This window comes from Idiotropiscis lumnitzeri, chromosome 3 (assembly GCF_059441095.1).
Source record: "Idiotropiscis lumnitzeri isolate Australia: NSW breed Sydney's pygmy pipehorse chromosome 3, RoL_Ilum_1.0, whole genome shotgun sequence".
In the NCBI taxonomy this organism is placed as follows: domain Eukaryota; kingdom Metazoa; phylum Chordata; class Actinopteri; order Syngnathiformes; family Syngnathidae; genus Idiotropiscis; species Idiotropiscis lumnitzeri.
The window spans coordinates 8,209,011-8,232,622 of NC_142393.1; the positions used below are offsets into that span (position 1 = coordinate 8,209,011).

The 23,612-nt window shown below is 40.0% G+C and overlaps 2 protein-coding genes across 7 annotated transcripts in view; both read right to left on the bottom strand.

The window, feature by feature from the left end:
* Positions 1-119: 119 nt before the first annotated feature.
* LOC148339732 (6-phosphofructo-2-kinase/fructose-2,6-bisphosphatase 2-like) lies at positions 120-9,312 on the bottom strand. Of its 3 annotated transcripts, none has more exons than XM_088289259.1 (16): positions 9,151-9,312; positions 8,498-8,629; positions 7,740-7,865; positions 6,017-6,113; positions 5,852-5,918; positions 5,676-5,750; positions 5,553-5,609; positions 5,248-5,372; positions 4,625-4,832; positions 4,352-4,498; positions 4,173-4,277; positions 3,952-4,081; positions 3,212-3,274; positions 3,049-3,113; positions 1,989-2,186; positions 120-1,808 (listed from the first exon to the last, which is right to left on the bottom strand). In XM_088289259.1, exons 2-16 carry the CDS (start codon positions 8,571-8,573, stop codon positions 1,755-1,757), a joined length of 1,593 nt encoding a protein of 530 aa, XP_088145385.1. In that variant the 5' UTR covers positions 8,574-8,629; positions 9,151-9,312; the 3' UTR covers positions 120-1,754. The 3 variants fall into 3 exon arrangements, with proteins under 3 accessions (XP_088145385.1, XP_088145386.1, XP_088145387.1); XM_088289260.1 differs by lacking the exon at positions 120-1,808 and adding an exon at positions 2,620-2,749 and having other exon boundaries at positions 1,995-2,186; XM_088289261.1 differs by lacking the exon at positions 120-1,808 and adding an exon at positions 2,620-2,649 and having other exon boundaries at positions 2,067-2,186.
* Positions 9,313-10,781: 1,469 nt separating this feature from the next.
* dlgap4a (discs, large (Drosophila) homolog-associated protein 4a) overlaps positions 10,782-23,612 on the bottom strand; it is a 58,625-nt gene continuing 45,794 nt past the window's right edge. For all 4 annotated transcript variants that reach the window (XM_088289256.1, XM_088289257.1, XM_088289258.1 and 1 more), the window contains 7 exons: positions 21,727-21,967; positions 15,334-15,749; positions 15,003-15,100; positions 13,902-14,329; positions 13,299-13,390; positions 12,987-13,136; positions 10,782-12,894 (listed from right to left, as the gene is read on the bottom strand). In XM_088289256.1, the coding sequence (XP_088145382.1) occupies positions 12,670-12,894; positions 12,987-13,136; positions 13,299-13,390; positions 13,902-14,329; positions 15,003-15,100; positions 15,334-15,749; positions 21,727-21,967 (1,650 nt within the window). In that variant the 3' untranslated portion in view covers positions 10,782-12,669. The remainder of the gene's footprint in view (positions 12,895-12,986; positions 13,137-13,298; positions 13,391-13,901; positions 14,330-15,002; positions 15,101-15,333; positions 15,750-21,726; positions 21,968-23,612) is intronic.

Below are 23,612 nucleotides of genomic sequence, written 5' to 3' on the forward strand. Positions count from 1 at the left end.
CACGAGAGGATGATGGCAATATTTATAGAGGGTTGACATGACACCTCCCACCCGCACCCGCACAAAGTAAGGCCAGGCTCCAATCAAAACAAAAACAAAAAAAAGACGGACTCAAAGTATCAGCAGCATCTTGAATTGTATTTATTATGGTATTGTACTTTACAGACATGAAATAACATTTGAATAACATGTGAAAATCATTTCAATTCAAACTCTTTAATACATTGTGAAATTAAATTAGGAAAAAAAATAAAATTGTCGTGATGCTTTTTTAAGTGATACTAAAATACTATTAGTGGATGCAATAGTGGAGGACTACTGAGTGCACTTATTATTTTGGAAGACAATTCCTGTCATCATTCGATGTGTCAAAACAATAAGCAGATTAAAATTCCCAGACAGTTCTCAGAGACACAGTCATCTCCTCTCATCGTCCCCGGTAATAACAATCAAGCAAACATATGGCCAAGGATACATGATTGTGATTCATTCAAATCGCAAGGATTCTTAAATCTGATTCTGAAATCCATCACCAATTGAAACAAATCCATTTCACAAAGGGCAAACATTTACAATGACACAGCACATCTTAACATAAATCTCATTGAGCCTTATCATTGATTGCCTGTAAAATACATTTGTTTACGTAATCCAAGCATGCATAATTCTTTACAAGTGATGTCAAACCAAACGCAGGTTAAATATGAAAGAACCTAAAAAAAAAAAAAAAAGTTAACTGGCATCATCCATCATGATGATTCAAAATACCGTACTTCAAAATGCACCTTGCAGCGTGTTATAAAAAGGCACGGTTGTATGCTTTTCGTTTTATGTGTCCTTAAAGTTCCACGAAACATACCTCATGCCTCCATTTCACTCAACAATGATTGTCTCGTCACTATACAGCTCAAGCCGTTTACAAGATTACAAGTAGTTTAAACAATTCGATTTGAATGTGAAGAACTAATCAGCTGTATGGGAGGTTGGTGTGATAAAAGCTATCAACGTTCAAGGGGAATTCTCTTGTCTGTAGAAAATTGCAGTACAGTACACTTATTATTTTTTTTTTGTGTCGACAGACTCCTACGGGACATCATCTTTGACAGCACCAGCCATCTGAAGCCATAACACAAGTGCAATAATACAAAACTCGAAATTGGCCTGAAATCAGCAATCTACATTCATGGGTCCCATTCCATTCCAGTGTGTCGTTTCGGATTTTATTTAATAACAGGTTAAAGCGAAAGACGTGGAGATGCATCATATTACGTCATCTTTAAATGGGTTAATTCGTAAGAACGAGGTCAAGTGGCAGACATTACGGACAACAAAGATACAGACCAGCAGGGGACAACCATTCAACAACCGTTGTGACCAACAAAAACAATTTGGCAAATGCAAACACGTCTTTCACCTTTGACAACGTTTGTGAAATGTGATTTTTTTTTGTAAAAAATAAGAATAATTATTTTTATGGTTGCAGAGTTTCATAATTTAAAGCTGACAAATTTGAAAATGGCCTTTGCCTCCTCCTATTTTTAAGTATGCGGTCCTCAAAGAGTTTGGACGTCCTTGCTTTATGTAGCAACCTATCAACAAGCAACTAATGGATGGCGTCTGCGCAGTGATTTTGTTGAGTGCGCATGCGGAAAAAAAACAACGATATGTGGTGATACAAGCGGAAGGTAGTCGTGGGGCAAAGACATTTGGTCAGCGATGTACGTACGGTACGACAAAATTAAAGAAACTTTTCTTTAACTGCCAGGACAGTTGTCTGAGTCTCCTGCACTGAAGCCGTTCAGGGAATCCTGCAAAGAAGCAATGAGAGAGAGTTTAAGATTTAATGAAAACACCACACCAAGAGTCACATAAGCGCAACGTGTTCTAATTTTGACATGTTAGCTCACCAGTCAGGGTGAAACACTCCCTGTCTGGACGGCGGTGACAAACAAACCCATTTCCTTCATCTTCCCAAATTCAACACTGACCTCTCTCTCTCGCAGCTCCACGCCCTCCGATGCCTCAGAGAACGGCATGCTGGCTAAAAGGGGAGTCTGGGACGAGCGAGGCTGCGGTTGGTTGTCGACGCTGTAAAGGCGAGGCCGTTTGATCTGGTCGTGGCTGGACAGTGGCGTGAAGCTATTCCTCCGGTAGAAAGCTGGCGGAACGTCTCGTCTTTCTTTGTTCTACTCGGCGACGGCAGACAGCGACAAGAACTGAGTAACATGTTTTCTCACTACGGCAAATAATGTATTTTTTTTTTCATACATTTAGCTCAGGAAATAACCTGTACCCCGGCGCCAAAAAGTCAGTTGCTAAACGACCTCCCAGAGTGACCAAAAAAAAAGAGACATTAACAAAAAAAACAGAAGATGCCAGCAAGTTTGGAAAAGTGAGGAGAGAAAACATCAAGCTGCAGCTTTGGCAGGTTATATCGCGACAAACTGCCAAAATCCAAAAGACATTGAGAGACAAACCACACAGGTTCCGACACCTCCCCAAGGCCTGAAACACTTGTGTCCTCTGGAAGCCGTAAAGCCATTGTTAATGTTGCGCCCACCCCTCTCAACAAGTCTTTCTCCGCGAATGTCCCTCAATATGTTCATGTAGAGCACTCACTCTGTCTAGGACTCCAGGCTGAACGTCTCACTGCAAATAACACACAATTATAACCAGGAAACAAATATGGAGCTGTTCCTAAAAGAGGCCGTGATGTGCCGTAAAGGTAGCAGAGGCAGGCTGTTGTGAGCTGGCATAAAAACAAAAAAAAAAATACAGTGCAGCAAAGTCAAAAGAAATACAGTGACGTGAACATTTACATTTTTTTGTCGTCTTTTCTTTCGCATTTTGGCGCGTACTCAATTAGAACAATCGAGCCTCAAACGTTTACCGCTTCTTTTGAAAGTCTCAATTCAGGCATCATTAAGGAACATTAGCTTACGTTCTGGTCCGGTTTGTTATATTTTGTCAAGCTGATGATTCCAGGTGATACAAACCCACGAAGAAACCTGTCACCCAATTCCTAATAAGACAGAATCAAACGCTTACTAATGGTCTGTCTCGGTGAGTGTTGACAGCCTCCACCTTTAGGTCAAACATATCCACTTTACAACCTAGATGTGGGGCGGGGGAACAAAAAACGGTCTCAATATCACAAATGCAAACTGTGCATGTCAGGTTCAGCGGACTCGGGATCAGTGAGGGAACTTACCATACGCCACAGGGGTGAGTTTGAGGACAGTGTGCAGGGGACACTTCAAGTATGGAAGATCATCTGCGACAAAAAAAAAAAAAATACACAATGGGACATGAAGGCGGGTAAAAAGCAAGACTTTTTGTTTTTTGGCGTCAGAACTGTTTCGTCTGTCCACATATAACAACCGCTAACTTTCATATGCAATTTTTAGGAAACTTTTTGACTCTTTTGAATAACCCAATGAAACATTTGAACAACGCTCAGAGTTTCCGAACGGTTGAAGTAAAGCAAGGCGGACTCGGAGCGTATTTCCGAATGCACCCACGACAAGGGATTGGGCGTGAGTTGAAGCTCCACTGTTCTGTCTCGGTTTTCATAAAATAAGCCCCACCTTCCCCAAAAAACAAAAAAAAAATTTACTAATACTCCGGAGTGACATAACTCGTTTAATGCCATTGACGACTAAAGACGTCAAAGATCCATTTTTTTTTCTCGGCTCCAAAAAAATCCCCAAATGATTTTTTTTTTCTCGCTCTTTAAATTTGAAATATATTCCTATAGCTGGATAATATCTCTCTTGTGTGTCTTCAGTGTCATTCATTCCCCACCCATAAAAATCATCCTTCATTACATTTTCAGTAGAGAAAAATAATAAAATCTTGTGAAAAGCCCCAAAAGTACACGTGGAATATAAAACAGACTAATAAAAAAAAAAAACTGTCTGAACTCAATATTATACTCTTGTGCTTTTCTACCTGCGCTCTTGTCCAGGAAATAGGCAAGCAAGCAGCGCATGACGGCCTGATGACAGATGACCAGCACGTTGCCCTGCCGTTCCAGCTCCATGATAACCGGCTCCAGCCGCTGCACCAGATCCTGATAAGACTGAAGCCAAATTAAAAGTACAAAAGTTAAAAGCAAGAGGTGAGTTTGACTCAACCCGTCATCAATTATACAAAACAAAATATGACATTACTTCTCCTCCAGGATAGCGGTAGTGATACTTGTCCTGGTACCTCATGGCGTACTCATCTGGGTAGGTTTCCTCAATAATTTTGTAAGTCATCTCTTCACACACTCCCTGAAAGGCAAAGCAATAAAACCTTAACCATTGATGACTGACTCCTGGGATGCCTGCCTCCTTAGAGGACATACAGCATCAATCTCGTTCAGGATCTTCCACTGCTCGTAGGGAACGCCGAGCTCCTCTGCGGTTTGAATGGTCCGCCGCAGCTGACTGGTCCAAACTTTCAGGTCTGACAGGCGATGTTCTTCTACAAAACCCTTCAGCGCTACAGCGAACTGGAAAAAAAAAAAAACATGCCGTTAGTACATAGAAAATAACACGGCAAAATTAATTTTTCGATATATATTTAACAGTATTAGAAATACTCAAAATTGAAAGGTATTTTGCTGAAAGCGCGGCACCTGTCTCCCTCTGTCTGACAGCTCAGAATCTCCGCCAATGCGCCCTTGCTGATTGTGATGGCTCTCTCCGTGTCGACAGATGTAGATGGAGTGGGAGTGCACGTGGATGTTCATGAGGTAGTAGACAATTTTACTCTGAATGTAATCCTGCACCCGGTTGACGAGGAAACGACGGCCGACGTTAATGACCTGAATAAAGGACAGGCCCCTGCAAGCAGAAAAATGACCATGATGGATTCTTGAGTCTCACAAAAACAGTCACTCAATCTGTTTTTTTTAAAAACTGTCTTGAGGAAAGCACAAGAAAAATCTTGTGCTTTCACTGCAGTGTTTCTAATTGGCAATGACTATTATAAAACTCAAGTTACGTAGAAGAGGCTAAAAGTTGACTGGTATTGTGAAAGTGTATGAATACTACATTTCTCATAATTATATTTCTGTAACTATACAAGTAGACATAACTTACAACCTCACGCTGTAGTCGAATTTGTAAACCCCCTGCGTTATTGTCTCCCTCTGCTGGCCAACTTGTGCAACATCAAAATGTTTGGAATTATTTCATTAGAAATGTCACAAGACTAAACGGCATAGGTTCATGTCTATGTTATGTAAAAAAATCTTACTTGTCATGTTCATCTGGATCCAAAGGCTGGTAGGTTACTTTATAACATTCTATTCTCTTGAGAAAATCGTCCATGACACTTTCTCTGTCCCTCTCTGGGTAGTCTGGACTGGACACTTTCACGTCCTATGAAAATGAGAGGGGGGGGGGGCAGAACAGAAACAAATTAACAAAACATTATGATGCCGGAATGTAATTCGAAGGTTGCATTAGAGCGTCAGAATGAATAATAATTAAATCATAATTAAAAATAAAAAAATAATATTTCTCCCCAAGTAAAAAATATTATAGTGTTTGTTAAATTACCAGGATGTTTGCAGCAATGACATCTGGATCATCACATATAGATTCCACAAAAAATACCTGAAAAAAAATTATATATATTATAAGGCTAACTATATGGCAATTAATTATCAGAAGGGTTTTGACCTTATATGAATATTCCTTTGCAAAATTAAGGATGAGCTCGCGCCTCTCCCTGGTGGTATTGGTAGCATCAAATACCTGAACAACAAAATCAAACATTCAGACCAAATCAAGAAAAAACTGCGACATAGTGGCTGTTTTTTTATTTGGGGGGGGGGGGGGGGGGGGGTTGTTCTTACAGCAATCTGCCCTCCTTCCTCGTTCAGGTAGGACTTGACATCTTGTAGTGCCACCAGAGCACACTGTCTGTTAAAACCAAAGTTATAATGAATGTTCCTGCAACGCACGTCTTATTTGTAAAACGGCTCGTTACTTTCCTAGCCCGCTGGACTAGTCTTACTCACTTTCTTATATGCATGGCTTCTTCGTTGTCATGTCTGAAAAAGTCATAGGACTTGTATGACTTCACGGCTTTTCTCCTATAAACTCCAAGGTTGAATACTGTGGGGATCGCATATGAGAGCGTGAAAACAAAAAAGCGGTTCGAGGCGGTCACCTTCATGTTAGCTGCGCCCTGCAAACCGGTTCACCCGCATTCCCACAGCGTATAACGACAGAGACGGGCAGCGTTGACATAGACACAATCATGTGCGGTACAAGATGCGAGTAGAGGAACATCTCTGAACATATCAGTCGTTTGCAATTTACAACAAGCAAGGAACAGGCTTTTCTGGGGATTTAACGTTCACTGGTCGGGGTGCTCTACAGTTCAGAAAAAACGCTCAAATAAATCTCGATTTTTTTCTGTTTTAATTAGCAAAGTTGTTGCCGTGTTAAAAGGCACTTTTTTAAGAATCTGTTTATGTACTTTTATGTGCATTCACAGTACAAAATTGTTCTGTTCATTTTTTTTCAACAAAGAAAAATGCAGTTTATAACCTGCTGTGGCGTGTATATCATTGTTTTTTTGGGGGTTTTTTTCCAAACAAATTGTTGCGCCTTATGTGCCGGTGCGTCTTAGTGTCTGGAAAATGCAGTAACGCGATTTCTGTTTCTAAATCGTTGGAAAGTTGCTCAGCAGTCTAGTATTTTTACTCTGTCCTCTTATTTAATGGCTTTAATGGAATGGTTAACTTTACTGCATGGATATATCCACATATGCTCATAATGCTTAAAAAAAGTGATTAATTTCGTATAACAAAGCTGCACTGGATGCACGATACACACAAGAGTCTTGAGTCCTGAATGTCAGGAAATCCCAAGTCACTCTATCCCGATTTGGATCCCAGTATCCCACAGTGAAGTCTAGCGTAAGACCCAATACCGGTACCTCAAAAACAAGTCCTGAATTAGTCATCCTAGTCGCAAAAGCCACAGATGAAGGGGTCAACAAATGTAACGATATTCATCATTTTCCGATCTCATTTGAAAATGCGTGAGATGCCACACTTGATGAGGAAAGTAGGACTGTGTGCGCTCTTACTGCTCTTATAGTATGTGGTGTTATTTCAAGATGACCAACATAGCGCACCACACGCAACGGCGTCTGGTGGATTACCAAGATAGACTTGCAAGATGCAGCGGATGTCACGGACATCAGGACCGCAGGAAAAAGCGGACTTATACGGGAACCCCTTTGCAATAATTACTAGACCGCATTTGAGTTTATTACCATCAGGACTTTTTTTTTTTCCATTCTAACAACATGGATGCAAAAAGAATGAAGCTAGTTTATGAAAGCACAGTCAGTGTTGCCAACCAGGTAGGAAAATTTGGCACTATATTTAGCAGAGATTGGCATTTTGGTACGGAACGGTCGGTTCGTCCTGGACGCAGGATGAGAAGTTTTGTAAAAAGGACAGATTAAGCAAGGCCGGAAATGGGTTTTCGTCCGATACCTTAAGTACCGCGTGCATAGAATTCAAATACTCTCTCTCTCTCCTTTTTGACTCATATCCGCTATCACTGTAATCTTTTTTTCATTTTAAGAGATCCATTTTGGTGGTTTCTGTTTACAGCTAACAATTGTTTTAGTCAACTGAAGTTCCAGAATCAACAATAAAAATGATTGTTTCGTGACATGACATAAGGCTCAAGTAGGCTTTGTATTCACTCATGACTTGATACCTTTAGTCGGCACTCCAATCCAGTTGAGGTAGCGCGTCAGCTTCTTGGACATGTAGGTTTTTCCCCGAGCAGGCAACCCAATCATCACAATCACGGTTGGAGAATTGGTCATGTACGAGGCCCAGGCTGCAAATTATATTAACAAATTAATAATAAAAGGGGTAAGTTGTCACACGGATCAACAAGGTGCAATCTGTTACCACTGCACTTGCGCTCTTTACATTTATTTTAAATTTCTGGTTTGCAATGTTTTTCATTCACTGATTTACACGGTTAAGTGTTAGAGGGCCCCTTTTACAGATTTTTTTTTTTTATATGATCATGAACATAGGAAGTCAGTGGTGCAGTATCACATTCAGATTAATGTTTTACTTGCAGCTGCATGCCTGTTGGTTGACTTTTTAGCCAACATGGATTAGTAAGCTAGTGAACCTTGGGTGAACAAAATATCAAATGATAAATATACACTGTTTCAAGTTTCCATAAAAGCAATACAAACGTGTAAGGGCAAATACCTCACAAGACCAGACTTGAATCTAACTCTTAAGGCAGTCAAGATGACATCATTCAGAAAAAATAATTCATGGAATAATTTCAGATCTATCTTCACAGACACATTTCTTCAAGTTCTGAATAAGACTCACTACTGATACTTCACTTGGGTTATTATATAACGTGGTAACGTTAAATACTTAAAGAACTCAACTGAGTCCACCCTTCACCCTTGAGGCAAAGAGAAAAGAAAACAAACCACATACAGCACTTTTTCTCAGTCCTTTTGGACTCCATTGAGCCGTCTGCCGTGTCTGCTGGTCTCTGATGCCGAGCAGCCATGGCAAGTCAGCTCGCTGATGTTCCCTGGTCACTGTCACGATGAAGTCAGCATCTTTCTATGGAGGACCGGATGATAATGCCATCCAAAGACAGGACCCGTGCAGCCAAATGCAAAAAGATATTAAGCAGCAGTGTGTGATTATGGAAAATTGGTGTGTGAGTAGCTGGGTATGCACCAGTGCTTCATAATGGGCCAATTTGCTGATCATTTAATAAAGAAGACAATAATAATAATAATAATAATAATAATAATAATTAAAAATAATAATAATAATAATAATGAAAGATACACATGTGCAATCACACCATTTAATACAAATAGATTAGCAAATGCATATTATGAATAATAATCGATCAGCAATACGACGTTACAGGTTATTAATAGGGAGATTGAATTAAACAAAGCATTGCGAAGGGAACATTTGAGAAAGTTATCACGTGTCAAATAAAACATTACTAAGACAAGTGCATGACGATGAAATACGCAATTAATAACCATAGCACACGTCAAAGCTGCTAGAGACTTTACCGCATTAAAGGCCGGAAGAGTTCCTATTTTTTGTTTTTTTTACAATACCTTAGTGACGGAACAAAACGCTTGACGGCACGAAAAGAAAGCAGTCTTTGAAGAGTCACCGGATCCACGGCAGGTGCCGATCAACGTTGTTTTTTTTTCTTTGTTAAACTGGTCGCATCAGTTGGCGACACCTTCCTCTCCTCGGATGTTTTGTGCTCCTCCTCCTGGTGTCTTAGCAGGAAGTGCAGCCTGCTCAAGTTCACTGTCACAACAACGACAAAATCCGGCAAAAGCTGAAAATTAAAATACATCAGACGCCAACCGTCGTTTAGCAATACTGGTAGAATCATTATCATCCAAATGTAAAATACAGTAATCTTACATAGTAAAGAAGGGCCGCGTTTAATTTTTAAAAGTGCAGTTTGTGACGTTCAAGTTTCTAGGAAGATTTGAATTTATTTTGCATTGTCACGTTGTTGTAGAAGATTCTGATTATTGACGATACAACGTTAGACATACGAAGGAAGTACATTTTGACAGAAACGGCTTAGTTTTATTGTGAAGGCTATTCTGCGCTTACTGTACAGCCCATGTAGTGTTACTCTGTACGGTCAAGGACGAAAGATTCACAATGCAACCAGTAGGGTGCGCTATGTCCGTTATTTAGACGCAAGGGGGGGCAAACCAACATGTTCCATGCCTTGTGTTGGTGACTTCAAAGTCAAATGACTTAATTATATCCATCCTATACTTTCTACTCAGTAGTTCTTGATTTCTTAGCTGAAGGACATGTTTCTAACATACCTAAAAACGTCTACCTTGAAAAGGCGTGTCTGTCAGAATTAAGTACAATACAACTTGGAGCTTGGTTAGTTCGCGGATTTTCAATTTGATTCAGGTATGGGCTTTTCTTTATCCATTTATTTTTATTTACATGTCCGATTATTATAGTTATCAGAAACGCGATTTAATTTTCAATTCAGAGCCAATTAATAGGAATTTGGTAATTTGTTAAAATGGATACCAAACGCAAATGAAAACAAACACACTTCAAACACTTAGTGGTATATTCCACTTTAATTCAATAAATCAACTCTATTCAGAAAATGTCAGGTTGCAATCAGAATGTTTATGCGGTTAGAAGAAACCTCCTTCATAGTGGCAAACTAACACATTATAACATCAACCAAACCATCATTTGTAAGATATGTGCTTAGTTTGGACTGTATAAATATATTAGCCAAAGTTTTTGCTCTCGTTTTGGTGCGCAATCACCAAGGTTGAATTCGCATATCTCTGTCGACCAACCAGCCCAAATTTCGCAAATGGATTAATACAAGATACCGCGTCGAAAAATCTGTGCCCAGAGTTGTGCCGTTGCAGCATGTGCCCATTTTGTAGCCCTTGGAAACTCAGGAAGTACAGGTAAACAAATTGCTCATACTCTCATCATCATAATGAAATGAATAAAGGGATCTGTCTTTAACGTACGTTGCCAGAACACCTCACAGACTAGAAGTTCCACATTTACAAAACCCGAACTAGCGATATAAATATTTGTACACGTATGAACGCCATGCTTTGTGATTACAGTCTAAAGGGTATAATGTAAAGCCTACTAATATCTTAATGTGAGCAGCAAATAAGTGTCATAATAGTTTAAAAAAAGACCCAGAATGATGACCAGGACATGTAGCAAAGGGATGTTTAATGATTTCTTTGGACAATGAAATGCACATGTCCACTGTTGATGTATACAAATCAAATAAAAATCAACAAAAATGGGATGCATTGCCAACATTGACAATTCAATGTTATTTTTGCTTTGATTCAAAACCGGGGTAGGACATGATCGTTGGCGTGTAACGCGGGGACTGACCAGTAGGGGGCGCGTGAGTCTCACTAGACTAGAGGCTCGACCCTTTAATTGGGCTTCATGCCAGGCTCCACGTGTGTACCATTGGAAGTGGTGCCAACAACCTTTGTTAAGACTTACAAGTACATTAAATAATAAAAACGCATTAAATTAAAAAAAAACAAAAAAAACTCAAACCGACACAGATGTTGATGACCACTGCTGTCTTGGCACAAAAGGAAATCCCTTGCAGCACCATAAGTGATTAGAATTACAGGCCGACCTCATTTTAGCAGGAAGTCAGATGTGTCATGGATGGGGAGGACCACAGTTATTCATGTTTTAACAAGGGTGGGCGTGAAAAGTGGTAGACAAAAACAGATGTCTGTGCTTTGCACCAAAATCTATGCATGACCCATCTTGTGGGTTAGAACAATTTCATAATTTACTTGGTTCACATTTGTGATTGGAATAAATTCCCATTGGATTCATAGTGGTTCTTACTTCTGACTTTGAGCTTTCAACCTGAGAGTCAAGTGGATAAAAGACTGTTCACAAGTGCAAGAATCATTCATCCTTCATGCCAAGAAAGCCATATGAGGCAAATAGTTAAAATCACTTAAGATTGGGCATGCCCTGCACTGATAAAGCTTCATTTCATTATTGCTTTTCCATTTCCATTTCAGTGGTATGCAAACTCCCACACACTCACGTTGTCTGGGTAAACGGGAATGACACATCAAGTGGTGGGTGTCTTGGTCCCTCTATGTCACATCATATAATGCGGCTAAAGTTATGATTTAGTGAACAAAAAAAGAAACAAAAACAAGGAAAACTTGATCTGAGGTGAAAGTGCAGTGATCAAGTTGGAATGAGCTGCAAAATGCATACGTGCTATACATTCCTCCAAAGCTCATTGGCTGAGCAGTGCTTCCCAAAATCCCACCTCAAAACAAACCCAACAAATGTAAGACTTAAATGATGATATTCACAGACACAGACTATGTAGTGTGTGCTTGTGAGACAAGGGGGGGGTGGAGTCAAAAAATGGTTGCATCAAGTGCTAATGTATCCTGACAGTACATGTACTTGATCTATTTATAAAAAGAAGAGGGAAAAAAAAACTACCTTGGTACTGAACACGCAGCTCTTTCTAACAAATAATCTGGTATACAACATTTACAAAATGAACATCATAATAGTGTGTTATTTATAATATATATATATATTTGCTACTGCCTTCCTCTGGTTCTCTGCATTCCAAACCTCATCCCATAACTTTTACACGGTAAAGAGTACAGCCAAAGAGTGGCAGCCATATACAAATAGAGAACAGGAAGACTCTGTGGTCAGCGAGTACACCTGCACGTGTATCCTGAGTGTGTGTGTGGATGGTAGCTCACGTCGTAAACCAGGCAGCCACAACTTGTCGGTCCACTCCCGAGAGTTGAGAAACGGTAAACTTCTGCAATAGCAAGATTCTTCGCCGTGTCCTTGTCTAGAAAGGTACTTAGTCTTGATATACTTGGGGAGAATATAATTAGCATAAAGTCAATAATAATCATATTAAACATCTTGCATGGTTGGTTTGTGTCCCACTGAAGCACGGGCTCACTGCAATGGTTGGATCCCCATTTTTTAGTTGTCTATGTGTGAACGACTGAGTTCTGTCCGGGTTTGAGTCGCTGTGTGAGCGGAGACGCAGATGACAGGTGAAGGCCTTCTCAGAGGCGAGTCTGTGCCTCGGGCACGTAGATTTCGATGCTGTCAGCGCTCTCCGTTGCCGAGTTCTGTCGCACAGAGGCCGCACGCTTTGCTGCCATCAAGCGTTTTCGGGCTTCCTGTCGCTGCTTGTCCACAGCAGAGTCTACGCTTCTGTCCTTCCCAGCTGACAGCCTGGGCTTTGATTGCTTCTTTGGCACGGATGATGGAAGCTGCTTGTTTTCAACCTGAGGAGAACAAAGAATAAGGGCACCTTTGGGGTTTGTATTTGTTTTTTTGGGGTGGAGACACAAATTTGGAAAAAAAAAAAAAAAATCACCTTTGCAGATTTCTCCGGGAGTTGCCAATTATTGGTTCTCAATTGGTAGAGCTCATCAAACTTCATGCTGATGTCTTCTATTGAGAGTTGCAGTAGATCCCAGAACCCCGCAAGGTCCTGCGCTGTTGGCCGTGGGTTGGCATTCACGTTCTGGTGGGCGACACAAGAACACAATAAGGGCTTTTGAGATGATAAATGTCGGGATGCGTGAGTTCCATTTTAAGGTAATAAAAGGAAAAACTGGAGAGGACATGAGCAAAGAAAACATCACTACTAGTAAATCAATCATGAGGGATTATCTGCTTCTCTCACCAGGTTTTCATTACAGAGCCCCCTGAACTGCTCAAACTTTTGTGAAATGAGGAGCTGGGCACTGCCGACTGCACTGCGGATCGTCCCCAATACTACAAATGAGACAAAAAGGAATCATTAGAACAAACAAGCACGTAAAAGGCCTATGACGGTCAGGAGAGTGCATTAAGATCAGGGAGGGAGTAACTGCAAATCAAAAATTGTTGTTGTATCGTAATTAAATATTGATACGATCACTTAACATTCAGTGACAGCAAATGGATCGTTTCGAAGAGGTTTATTAACTCAGTCTCCGAAAGGATGACAAATCTGTATTCCGCTGTTTTCCTATTATTAGCATGGAGATGGAAATTCATCATTCAGGTCTGCAGAGAGCTGGGAAGGAAGTCTGATAATCTGATGGAGGCTCTCAAGTGAGTCGGCTCTCCACTCATTCATATTTCAGATGTGCAATAATAGGTCTGCCTAATGGCCCGAGTGTTATTCTGGGAGTATTTTCACCCACCTTTTTGGGGGTGATGAAATTGAGTAAACAGCAGTAATCAGTTGTAACTTGAGTACTTTTCTCAACTTGTGCAACAGTGACCTCATCAAATCTCTTACCTTCTTCTGACTGCTTGTTGTCTTTGGTCTCCTGCTCCATCTGTTGACACCAGCCCTCCATGCGACCCGTTTCCGCCTGCAACAGCTTCAGGAACCAGTTCCCATCGCGGAGGCAAGCTGGCGAGCCGGCTTGTGCCGAGTCTCCTTGAGCGTTGCAGTTTCCGCTCGCCAGGCTGGGATCTGGTGGTGGCAGTGACGAAGGATCCAAAGCCGGGTCCAGAGTCTGTGGAGGCGAGGTGGATGTTCTGGATGGAGTTGAGGTTTGTTTAAGAGACCGCTGTTCCATGGCTTTGTCCTTAGCGTTGGAATTTGTGGTTTTGGGGCTGGTGCCGTTGGCTTTGTTGCTTTCGAAGGGTGCGGCTTCGAGGTGCTCCTGAGGCTCGGTCTCTGTATTTTGTCTGGAGGCCATGCTGTTGTCCCGGCTAAGACTGCACAGACATGCATTAACATCAGCCTCTGACAGACACTTGGGTGGGAAAAAAAAAAACAAGGTAATGACATCATGCCTCTAAAACAGATTCCTGACTACCACTTTGAGGCCACTGAGAATAGCACAGAGCTGATGTGCAAGATCCTTTACGACACATGAACATAAAAATCTCGGAGGTCAGCGTCCTTTTTAAGAAAACTTAGCCTAACTCTGAAGAAAATGCAACATTGTCATTGAAATGTAGAATAACACTGGTTGTGAAATTTTAACTTTAAAAAAAAAAAATTTCAACAAGAGATACAAGCAAACTTTTCTCACAGAATTTCTTTCTTTCCCTGTTTTTTTTTTTTTCAGTAGCAAATCAGGTTTTCCTTCGGGCTGGCTTGACAGCACAAAACAACACAACCGAGTTGGTCATTTGTCAATGTAACGTATTTTTGAACAATTTTTAAACCTAGTAAATATGTTTAACATGTTTCTGTACGATTGTCAGACCAGACCCAAAATCTAATTTATTGATGAAACATAAGACAGTCTGGCGTTTGACATCCTTAGTCAGGAAGGGACATAATCAAGGCAACATACAGATCAATTATCCTTGTGTGTACCGGGACTTTGACACAGCAAATGAAAAAAAAAAAAAACACAAAGCCATTCGAGTGAACACTTACGGCCTGCCGTTCTCCACTTGAACTCCAATTGACTGGAATTTTAGGGGCGCAGTCAAGGGTAACAGTTCCTCTCTAGCGACAGGCTGAAGGCAATCCACCTAATAATTACATAAAACAACAAATCATTTAAAACCTCCTCTGAATGGAATGGATGCGCAAACTAAGTGGAATCCAATTTGCACAATTGCCAATATATAAAATTCATATCCATAACCCCCACTTCTTTCCCACATTCATAGCTACAATTATTATTTTCATATTACTGTTTACGTGCTTGATAAAGTTTGAAATTATTTGTTTAATCCACAACCAAAGAGTCAACAAATCTGACCTGAATTCCAATAGAGGATAGCTTTCGTTTGGTTGCAGTTGGGGGTTGCTCCAAAGTGACGCTAGCGTTCAGGTTGTCATTTTGGGGCTGAGCAAATGTTGAAGTGGTGGAAGAGGTAGTGGGTGGAAGTTCACGAGGAGCTGGAACAGGGGGCACGGAGGCTGCAGCAGGTGCAGGGGTAGCAGCTGGGTCAGCACTGGGAACTTGCTTCCTCTTAGCCAGATCGCTGGTGCGGATGCTACAGAGACTCTCAGAGGAATTGCTGTGTCCTGATTGGCTGTTGGCTTCACTGCCGTGGTCTTGTTGGTCAAGGTACGTGTCTTGGGCGGACTCTGTGCTGCTCTGAAGTGTCACTGAGATGAGAGGTTTGGAGGTGGTGCGGGGTGGGACTGGAGGTGGAGCCTTCCTATTGTTGACTGCAGACAGAAAAAGAAAAAGGAAAAAAAAAGGTCGTTCAGAATTATTGCCGTGAGTTTAACGTCTTAGTGCTGGAAAAAAAAGATTTAAAAAAATGCAATGTGTGTCAAGTCAAAAATGTCACCTATTGGAACAAAAATCTTCACATTGTCCTTATTTCTGGCTGCCTCTATCAAGTAGAGCAAAAGCTACCACCACTATTTGCTTGTCAACCTGCTGAGGGTTGTGTTCCACTGACGTCAGTCTGACTCTGGGGATTGTCCTTTGCATGCCACTCCTTCACGCTTCATTACCATGTCTGCTCAAAGTCCTTCTCAAACAATAAGTCCCAGGATAAATGTGCCTCATTTAAAATATTTTCCCCATAAATAAAGACGTTCGACATGAATATTAGGCAGGTGAAGTCTTGCTTGTTTAGAGGACTGAATTTTGGCACCCATGTGAGTCAACAACGCCTGTTGAAGTATTCCCCATTACTTTAAGTCAAAACAGTGACTTGTGTATTGGCCCTCGGATGTTATTCCCAAAGTACAAAGGGCTAAACAAATAGCTAGCAACACACAAAGTGCACAGATTAAAATAGCATTCAAGATAAACCATATAACGTCAAGAAAATTGCATCTTCAACTGACAGGCACTTGTTTTCATAAGCTGCATGCTATATAAAATGATGTTAAAGAAAACAAGAAGCACAGTAGCCTTCATATTTCTGCACAAAATGTAGATATCAAACTAAATAAGAGGGATAAAAAATAAAGTTTTAGAAATTAAAAACAAAAAAACAACCAGCACATCCCCGGCCTTCATACTCAATGTTGTGGCAGCATTACTTGTGCAAAAAAAAAAATTAAAAAAACTTTGGGATTCTTTTTTTTTTTTTTTTCACTCAGATAAACTGAGTGCATGCTTAATAACAAAAATACTGTTGTTGGAAGGAGTTGACAATGAAATTGCCAGCATGCCTCTAGGGTGTTAGCATTCTTATCAGATCACGAGTGGCCACAAAGCCATGCATTGTGCACCCTTATTATAACGCTCAGATCGTCAAACACATTTAATTAGGGTGTTACAAGAACATCTTTTGCAGGGGCATAGTTTATTGGATATTTATACATGGATTCATATCAGTGTAGACAAATAACCAGCTCACAATCCCATCGTGGCAGACCCTTTGTGCAACTATGGATATGAGCCAAGCTTTGTATTAAAAAGGCGATAAAAGATATAAGGTCAGCAAAATCCGTTGGTAAAATAAGATGGCTAGCTTCCAGCTGAACCGAAAGCCAAAGCATTGCTGAGCAGGGTATACGACAAATGGGAAAACCAATCATTCCCTCAGAACAACTACATAAATTGTGCACAGTGAGCGCATGAACAGCTGAACAAGACAAAATGCGGCAGAAATAGTATACATGATAGTGCCTGAAATCCCCCCCCCCCCACACACCCCCAGTGAATTCTAATGTTGGGTAAACCAGCACTTACTGGAAAATCCTGTTGGACTGAAGGTAACAGAATAATCTGATGATGTAAATATATCAAGTTCAGGGTGTGAAAGCGAGATGCAGGAGTGCACCTGGCATTATTTACACACTGTTAATAACAGGTGTACGGCCTTTTATTATTCCTATTTTAATAACATTTTCATTTTTTATATAAGCTTTTGCAAAAGAGTAACCGCTATTTATTATTAAGATAACCTAAACAATGTGCCATAATGATAAGAATATTGAGTGTCAATTTTTTTTAACATAAAGTCAACATCTTAGGTAAGGGACGCCCTTCATGCACATCCTGTATATAAAGTAGTTTGTGCAGTAGTAACACTAATATTTGATTTGAACTAAGATAGATTAAAAACATATGACTGACGATAATATTTTATTACTGTACAACATTAAAGGGGACCTGAATGCAAACAATATGTTGTATATGCCACCATTAGTCTCAACATGGTGTTCTGGACAATATTGTGTTTGTGGAATAAGAATTAAGCAGATTAATTCATCCATTTCATGGGGGCTGCCATTTTGGCCATTACCTTTCCAATTCTGTTTGGACCTAACTGCTGTAACTGCTGCTTAACTGAGTGTAGGATAGTAGTAGTATCTGTCAAAAGAACGAATTACAGTTATGTTAAGGCATTACAAACATCCTTAACATACGTGAAAAACAACAAAGACTTGAGAATGGATCGCAAGCGTACCCAAGGGTAATGCACTTTAAAATGGATGCAAAAGCTCCCATTGAGATTACATTAACCATAATGGATTTACGCTGATGTAAAAAAAAAGTTTAACTAAGTTGCTATAGCCAATCATGTTAATGGCTTTTTCAAATCTATAAATGATGAGTATTACTCTATTTGTTAATGTCAATCTACATTTTTACGAATCTTTTTACAACGCAATGCAATGCAATCCAGTGCAACTTTATTTATATAGTGTATTTCACAACAAGTTGAGTTAATACTAATATAGGCCAGAAATTGACAAATTGTTTAAATCGCCATTGTTGGTTTTATACATCTAACAATTATTATCCTCATTGGAAATGCTCCTGTTTTTAAAGACATGTTAAGTTTGCAATTGATTTCACAATTTAATAATATTCATTATTAAAGCCATATCCAGCCCAGTTTATGTTAGTACTTTTACAATGATTTAATTAGTGATGATCTTTCTCGTCACGCGGTTAAAGGAAGGAATACATTTAATTTATATTGGAATGAGACAGCAGTTTGTTGGCTGCCAGGATGGCCGAGTGGTCTAAGGCGCCGCGTTCAGGACCCAGTCTCCCCAGGAGGCCTGGGTTCGAATCTCGAATTTCCCCATTGTGGGACTAATAAAGGCAATATTATTATTGTTAGTTGAACCCACTGCTACAATTCTTTCTGCCAATTCAGGGCCAATGTTAACAAAACATATGTTAAAATTGACCACCTCTATATTGGCTAATTAATCATTTTGATTATAATACTAACACCTACGTTTTTTCAACAGGTTATTTAATATATTCCTAACACTTGTAATATTATTTGGGTCTTATTTCTCAAGCAAAGTTAGACAATAATCGTCACCAAGACAAAACTTCTGTCAAGTCCAAGAGTAAAGTTAATGGGTCACAACATTGAATGTGTTGAGACAAACTGGCCTGACAAATTGAGTTAGCCACAAACGCAGAACATTGGCTGTGGAGTTTACTGTGAAACTAGTGACGCGTCTCCCATTCATCCGAACGATTACGTCATCATTGAGTGAGCGGAAGTGTGTGTAATAGTTTAGGATGACTCATTGTCTCTCCATGGAGATACGCAGACACACACATTGGGATAAAGACAGTCAATTCAATGAGCACACCTTGTTCGTATATGAAGCTTAAACCAATAATGCCAAAGTGAACAATAACAAAAGCGGCACTTCCCAAAACAGGATAAACAATCTTCATCAAGCAAATAGCTTGCTATTTTTACATTTTGAGTGCACATCACTCTCTGGTAATCAGACCAGTTTTTCTGTTAAAGGGCACTTAAGAATTTAAATTGCTCAAATAGCATAACACTAACGTTCAGAGTTCACTAAGGAGGAGGCTGAACATTATTAATTCAGTACTACTAGCGAAGAGTGAAACGTTTTTTATCCGTTCTGGGATATCATGATTATTTTCCCACAGCAAATGCCAAAGTTAAGTGTTCACCAAATAAGAAAATAAAAGCATTAATAACATATCTGAACGTTCGGGTTGAATAGCATTAGTTGACCGATCTCTAGTCAGTACGCAACTATTTAAGTCATGGATTTCGTGTATGGCAAATATTAGCCAAAATATTACGAGCGCGATGAGCGAGTCCTTCTGCGGACGCCTGACGTCCCGTTAGCTTGTGCCGCGCTAACTCGCCCGCCCGTTGCTGTCACGGTGTTCTGTTACCACACAGCCGAGGCGTTTTTGAGACACGTTAGACGGAGGCGCTCCACGTCGGTGATAAAACACACCCACGAAAGTGGCAGCGGTCGCCACGTTCACGCCACGCTGACAAGGGCGGCGGCATGACTATCAGCATCTCCTTCCTTTCTTCACCCACGTTAGCTAGCTCCGTCAAGCCTACAATGCAAATGTGGTTAACCCGGGTTAGCGGGCTGCTAACGAAAGGGATTTCACAAAATAGTCCAAATGCGAATCTCATCTGAAGAGAATGCAATTAAATGACCTACTGTTTCATCGGCGAGTGGAAAAGCATGACTTGATGCCCATTCTTGAGAGAGAGACGAGAAGAAGCAAACAGGGAAACGAGCGCTGCCATTAGATACACAGCGAGGCTGTGAAAGAGGATTTTGTAGTTCACGCCCTGCGACGAGGATTGGCAGACACGCTTTGTCTGGAATGATTTCATGAACAGCGATTGGACAGTTTGGTCACCAATGTCACCGGTGAGCATAGCCATTGGTTTAAGTGTCATCGAGGCGCTCACTCACGGATAGGTGAGCTTTCCTTTGGGTCAAACGTCGCGGGAACCCGACCTACTCGACCTCGATAAATGTCTATAGCGTCGATCGATTTCTGAAGGATATCTCTCTTTTTGTGTGAGTTTAGCGCGTTATGCATGATTCTGTTTTTTTTTTCCGGGAATAACTATGTACATAATTCGATGTAGTGGATTAGGTTCTGCGACCTCTCACTAACCTGTCATCAAAACAAAAATCTCCTAGTAACACAAACCACAAGTTTACATAGCAACATGCTGCAGGTTGTGCAAGCTGAAGTCGTACAACCACGCATACAGAAATATACGACTAGCGTTTCTTAGAATTTATACTTAAATGCTGATTAGGCAAAACATCTTTACCAGTATGATTGCATGGGAAATGACGCATAGCCCATTTATTTTATTTATTAATTTATTTTTTTTTCTGCCATTTTGAGTGAGATCATGCAAACTAAATCCATGTAGTTGTATTTATACTATGTATATAAGTAAAAGAGCATTAAATTTTGTTTGGAAAACAAACTCATTCATTCTCATACACTCACAAACACGGGTGAGCACTATAGTGTGTCAGGTCAACAGGTATTGCCCAAAGGCTTCATCCATATGAAATGCAATAGCATCGTTCATATCCCATTGCTATTGAAAGTCAACGGTTTTGTTCGCTTTTCAGCAACCACAAAACAACATTACATAATCTACAACATAATTATGAAGACATAATTGAAGACTGAAATCAAACAAGTCAGTCACTGTTTGAAAAGGGCAAACGTCTAGAAAACCATCTAAAAATAAAAAGCAAGCAAGCAATCACATGACAAAGCGATTATATTTAATTGTAGACTGAAACTAAACTCATAGGTGCACACGCTCAATAGTTTTATTTAATCTGTTTTACCAATACAAGTATGCAATATATGAACTACCTAACAAAAAAATATATATATTGAGTTGGGGTATCACAGTGCTCAATGGAACCTTAACAGTAGTCAGCAAGTAGACCAGCATCTGTCTATAAAGTCGTTGCCATGTTTTAATTTTGTCCACCATGGAGCCCTTGCCCACCAGAGCCAAAGACTAACCTTTCAGATGATCATCATCTAAGATGATTCCCACAAAACCTCATCTTAAAATACTGTTTTCAAGAAAAACATTTTATATCTAATTGTGTATTATTCTGATCCATTGTGACAATGTGCACAATTTGAATAATAACATAAATATCGGAAGTACAAACCAACTTCAAAGATTCAATTAAAAATGAATTGCATCTAAGTTGAATGACAATTGTACTTCCCATACAGAAAATACAACTTGAAGGTTAAATGTGGTTAAAAGCGGTTAAATGCTGTAAGCAGAGCTACAAACTTCTAATATTTTATTATATGTGATTCAGTTACTCTTTCATTCATTCTTGTGGTTATTGAATGGTCCATATTATCCTCTCTTTCTCTGTCATATCACAAGTTAGTGTTGAAGAGTACAATACTCACTGGTGTTTGAGTTGTAGGTTTGGGCGGTGGGCGGTGGTGAGTCGGAGTCCGCAGAGGCCGTATCTTCATCCTGGGAGCAACCGGCCTGGATGGCCCTCAAGTAGCTGTGACTGCGCGACCTAAAGCACGTCGGCGCAGGGAGGTCCAAGGCCTCCACTGCGTGTGATTCCCCCTCACAGTGCGGAACAGAGTGCCCAAAGCCACGCCCGCATACCTGAAAGATCGTGTGCAGACTCACACGCTAAAGGCAGAAGATAGACTGAGAAACATGCATTAACTAATTACACCCTCAGATGCATTTTCCTTGCGTTTCCTGGTGTGCCTTGATGAAAATGAGCATTTTGCTTGTTGATGCCATTCGGCATCGACGCTGACTGTACACTCCATGGTGTTGCTGGAGCGGGTAGACATTATTTTTGTTACTAAAAATAGTGTGATGGATCAAACTGGATGCGGTGGGTCGTTGGATGCTGTATTATTGCGACTATAAAAACATCACCAACCATCTTCACTAACATGATCTTACAACAGCGCATTATATTATGTTCAGTATTTTTTTTTTGCAAGTTTAACCTACCAACATCATATTTGCATGGTTTACTTTTTCATAGAATCAACAGTTTTTATTTATTAAATTCATATTATGTGTAGCAGTGTACACAGTACTTTATTGTCTAGAAACAAAACTGATTAAAAGAAATAAGAGCTTCTGCAATGTAATTTTGAAAACATTTTTTGTGCAGACCTCAAAATCAAAACTCATGGCTCTTTACTGATATTATAAATATTTTATCCAATATTAATATACTTGTAACCCTGTAGGCCACTCCTCCAGGCTGATCTGCCCCGTAATGTAAGATAATTAATTTCCTATTTTGATTTAGTGAGCATGATTTGAAACATTTCCACGATACTCAAGCAGCCAACTGCTCAATTTCAGCACACAATGTAGTGCAGGGGTCAACAGCCTTTTTGAAACTAGGAGCTGCTTTTTAGGGAGTGATTAATAAAATTAAATGAAATAAGAAAAAGTGCTTAATACCCCATTAATAATGGTGTCTATTATTATTAAGATGAATTAAAAACATACATTTATGGTATGTGATGACACTGATCATATTAATGATTTCACACAATTAATTGGAAAAATCTATAAATCTCTACCAGTGTTTTTCAAATGGTCACTTGTGAAATAATCCTACAAAATTTAAATTTCTCCAAAGTCCACTTTTAGAACAGACTAGCGGGCTAGTCACGGGGTCCTTAGGGGTGGGCGAGACGTTGGTGACCCTTGATGTATCCATTTTATTGATTTGGAAATTCTGATGAATTAGACTTGCAGGCGCCACAGATACTTTTTCGCTTCGCTGATTTTCTTTTATCGCGTTTACTCCAAATTGCATCAGTATTGTTTCAAGTACTATCTCCCACGTGTGTGAAAATGGCAAAGTTAGTTTTAGAGTACAAATGTCATCCATTAATTTTCAATAGCCTTTGTCTTCAACTGGCTTGCGTGTAAATTGGAATCTATTCCAGAGTACACATTGGACTGGTCACCACTCACCAGTCAATTGCAGCAATCTATAGACAAAAAAAACCTTGACCACTCAACATTTACTGCAATGGACAGTTTACACGAGGGGTGAGCAAAGTTTTTGATTGGCGGGCCACAATTCTAAAATTTGACAGAGGCGCCGAACAAGGAGCATATGGATGGAGTGTTTTGGTAACCTCACCTCATTGGAGAAAAAAAATTAATTTAATTTGAAATGAAAGTGAACAAAAGCATTACGACAAAATATATGTCTTTGAAAAACCACAGTATTTAGAAAATAAAACATTAACAAGGTTTATTCATTCAAATGTTTTCAAGTTCGGCCGGCCGG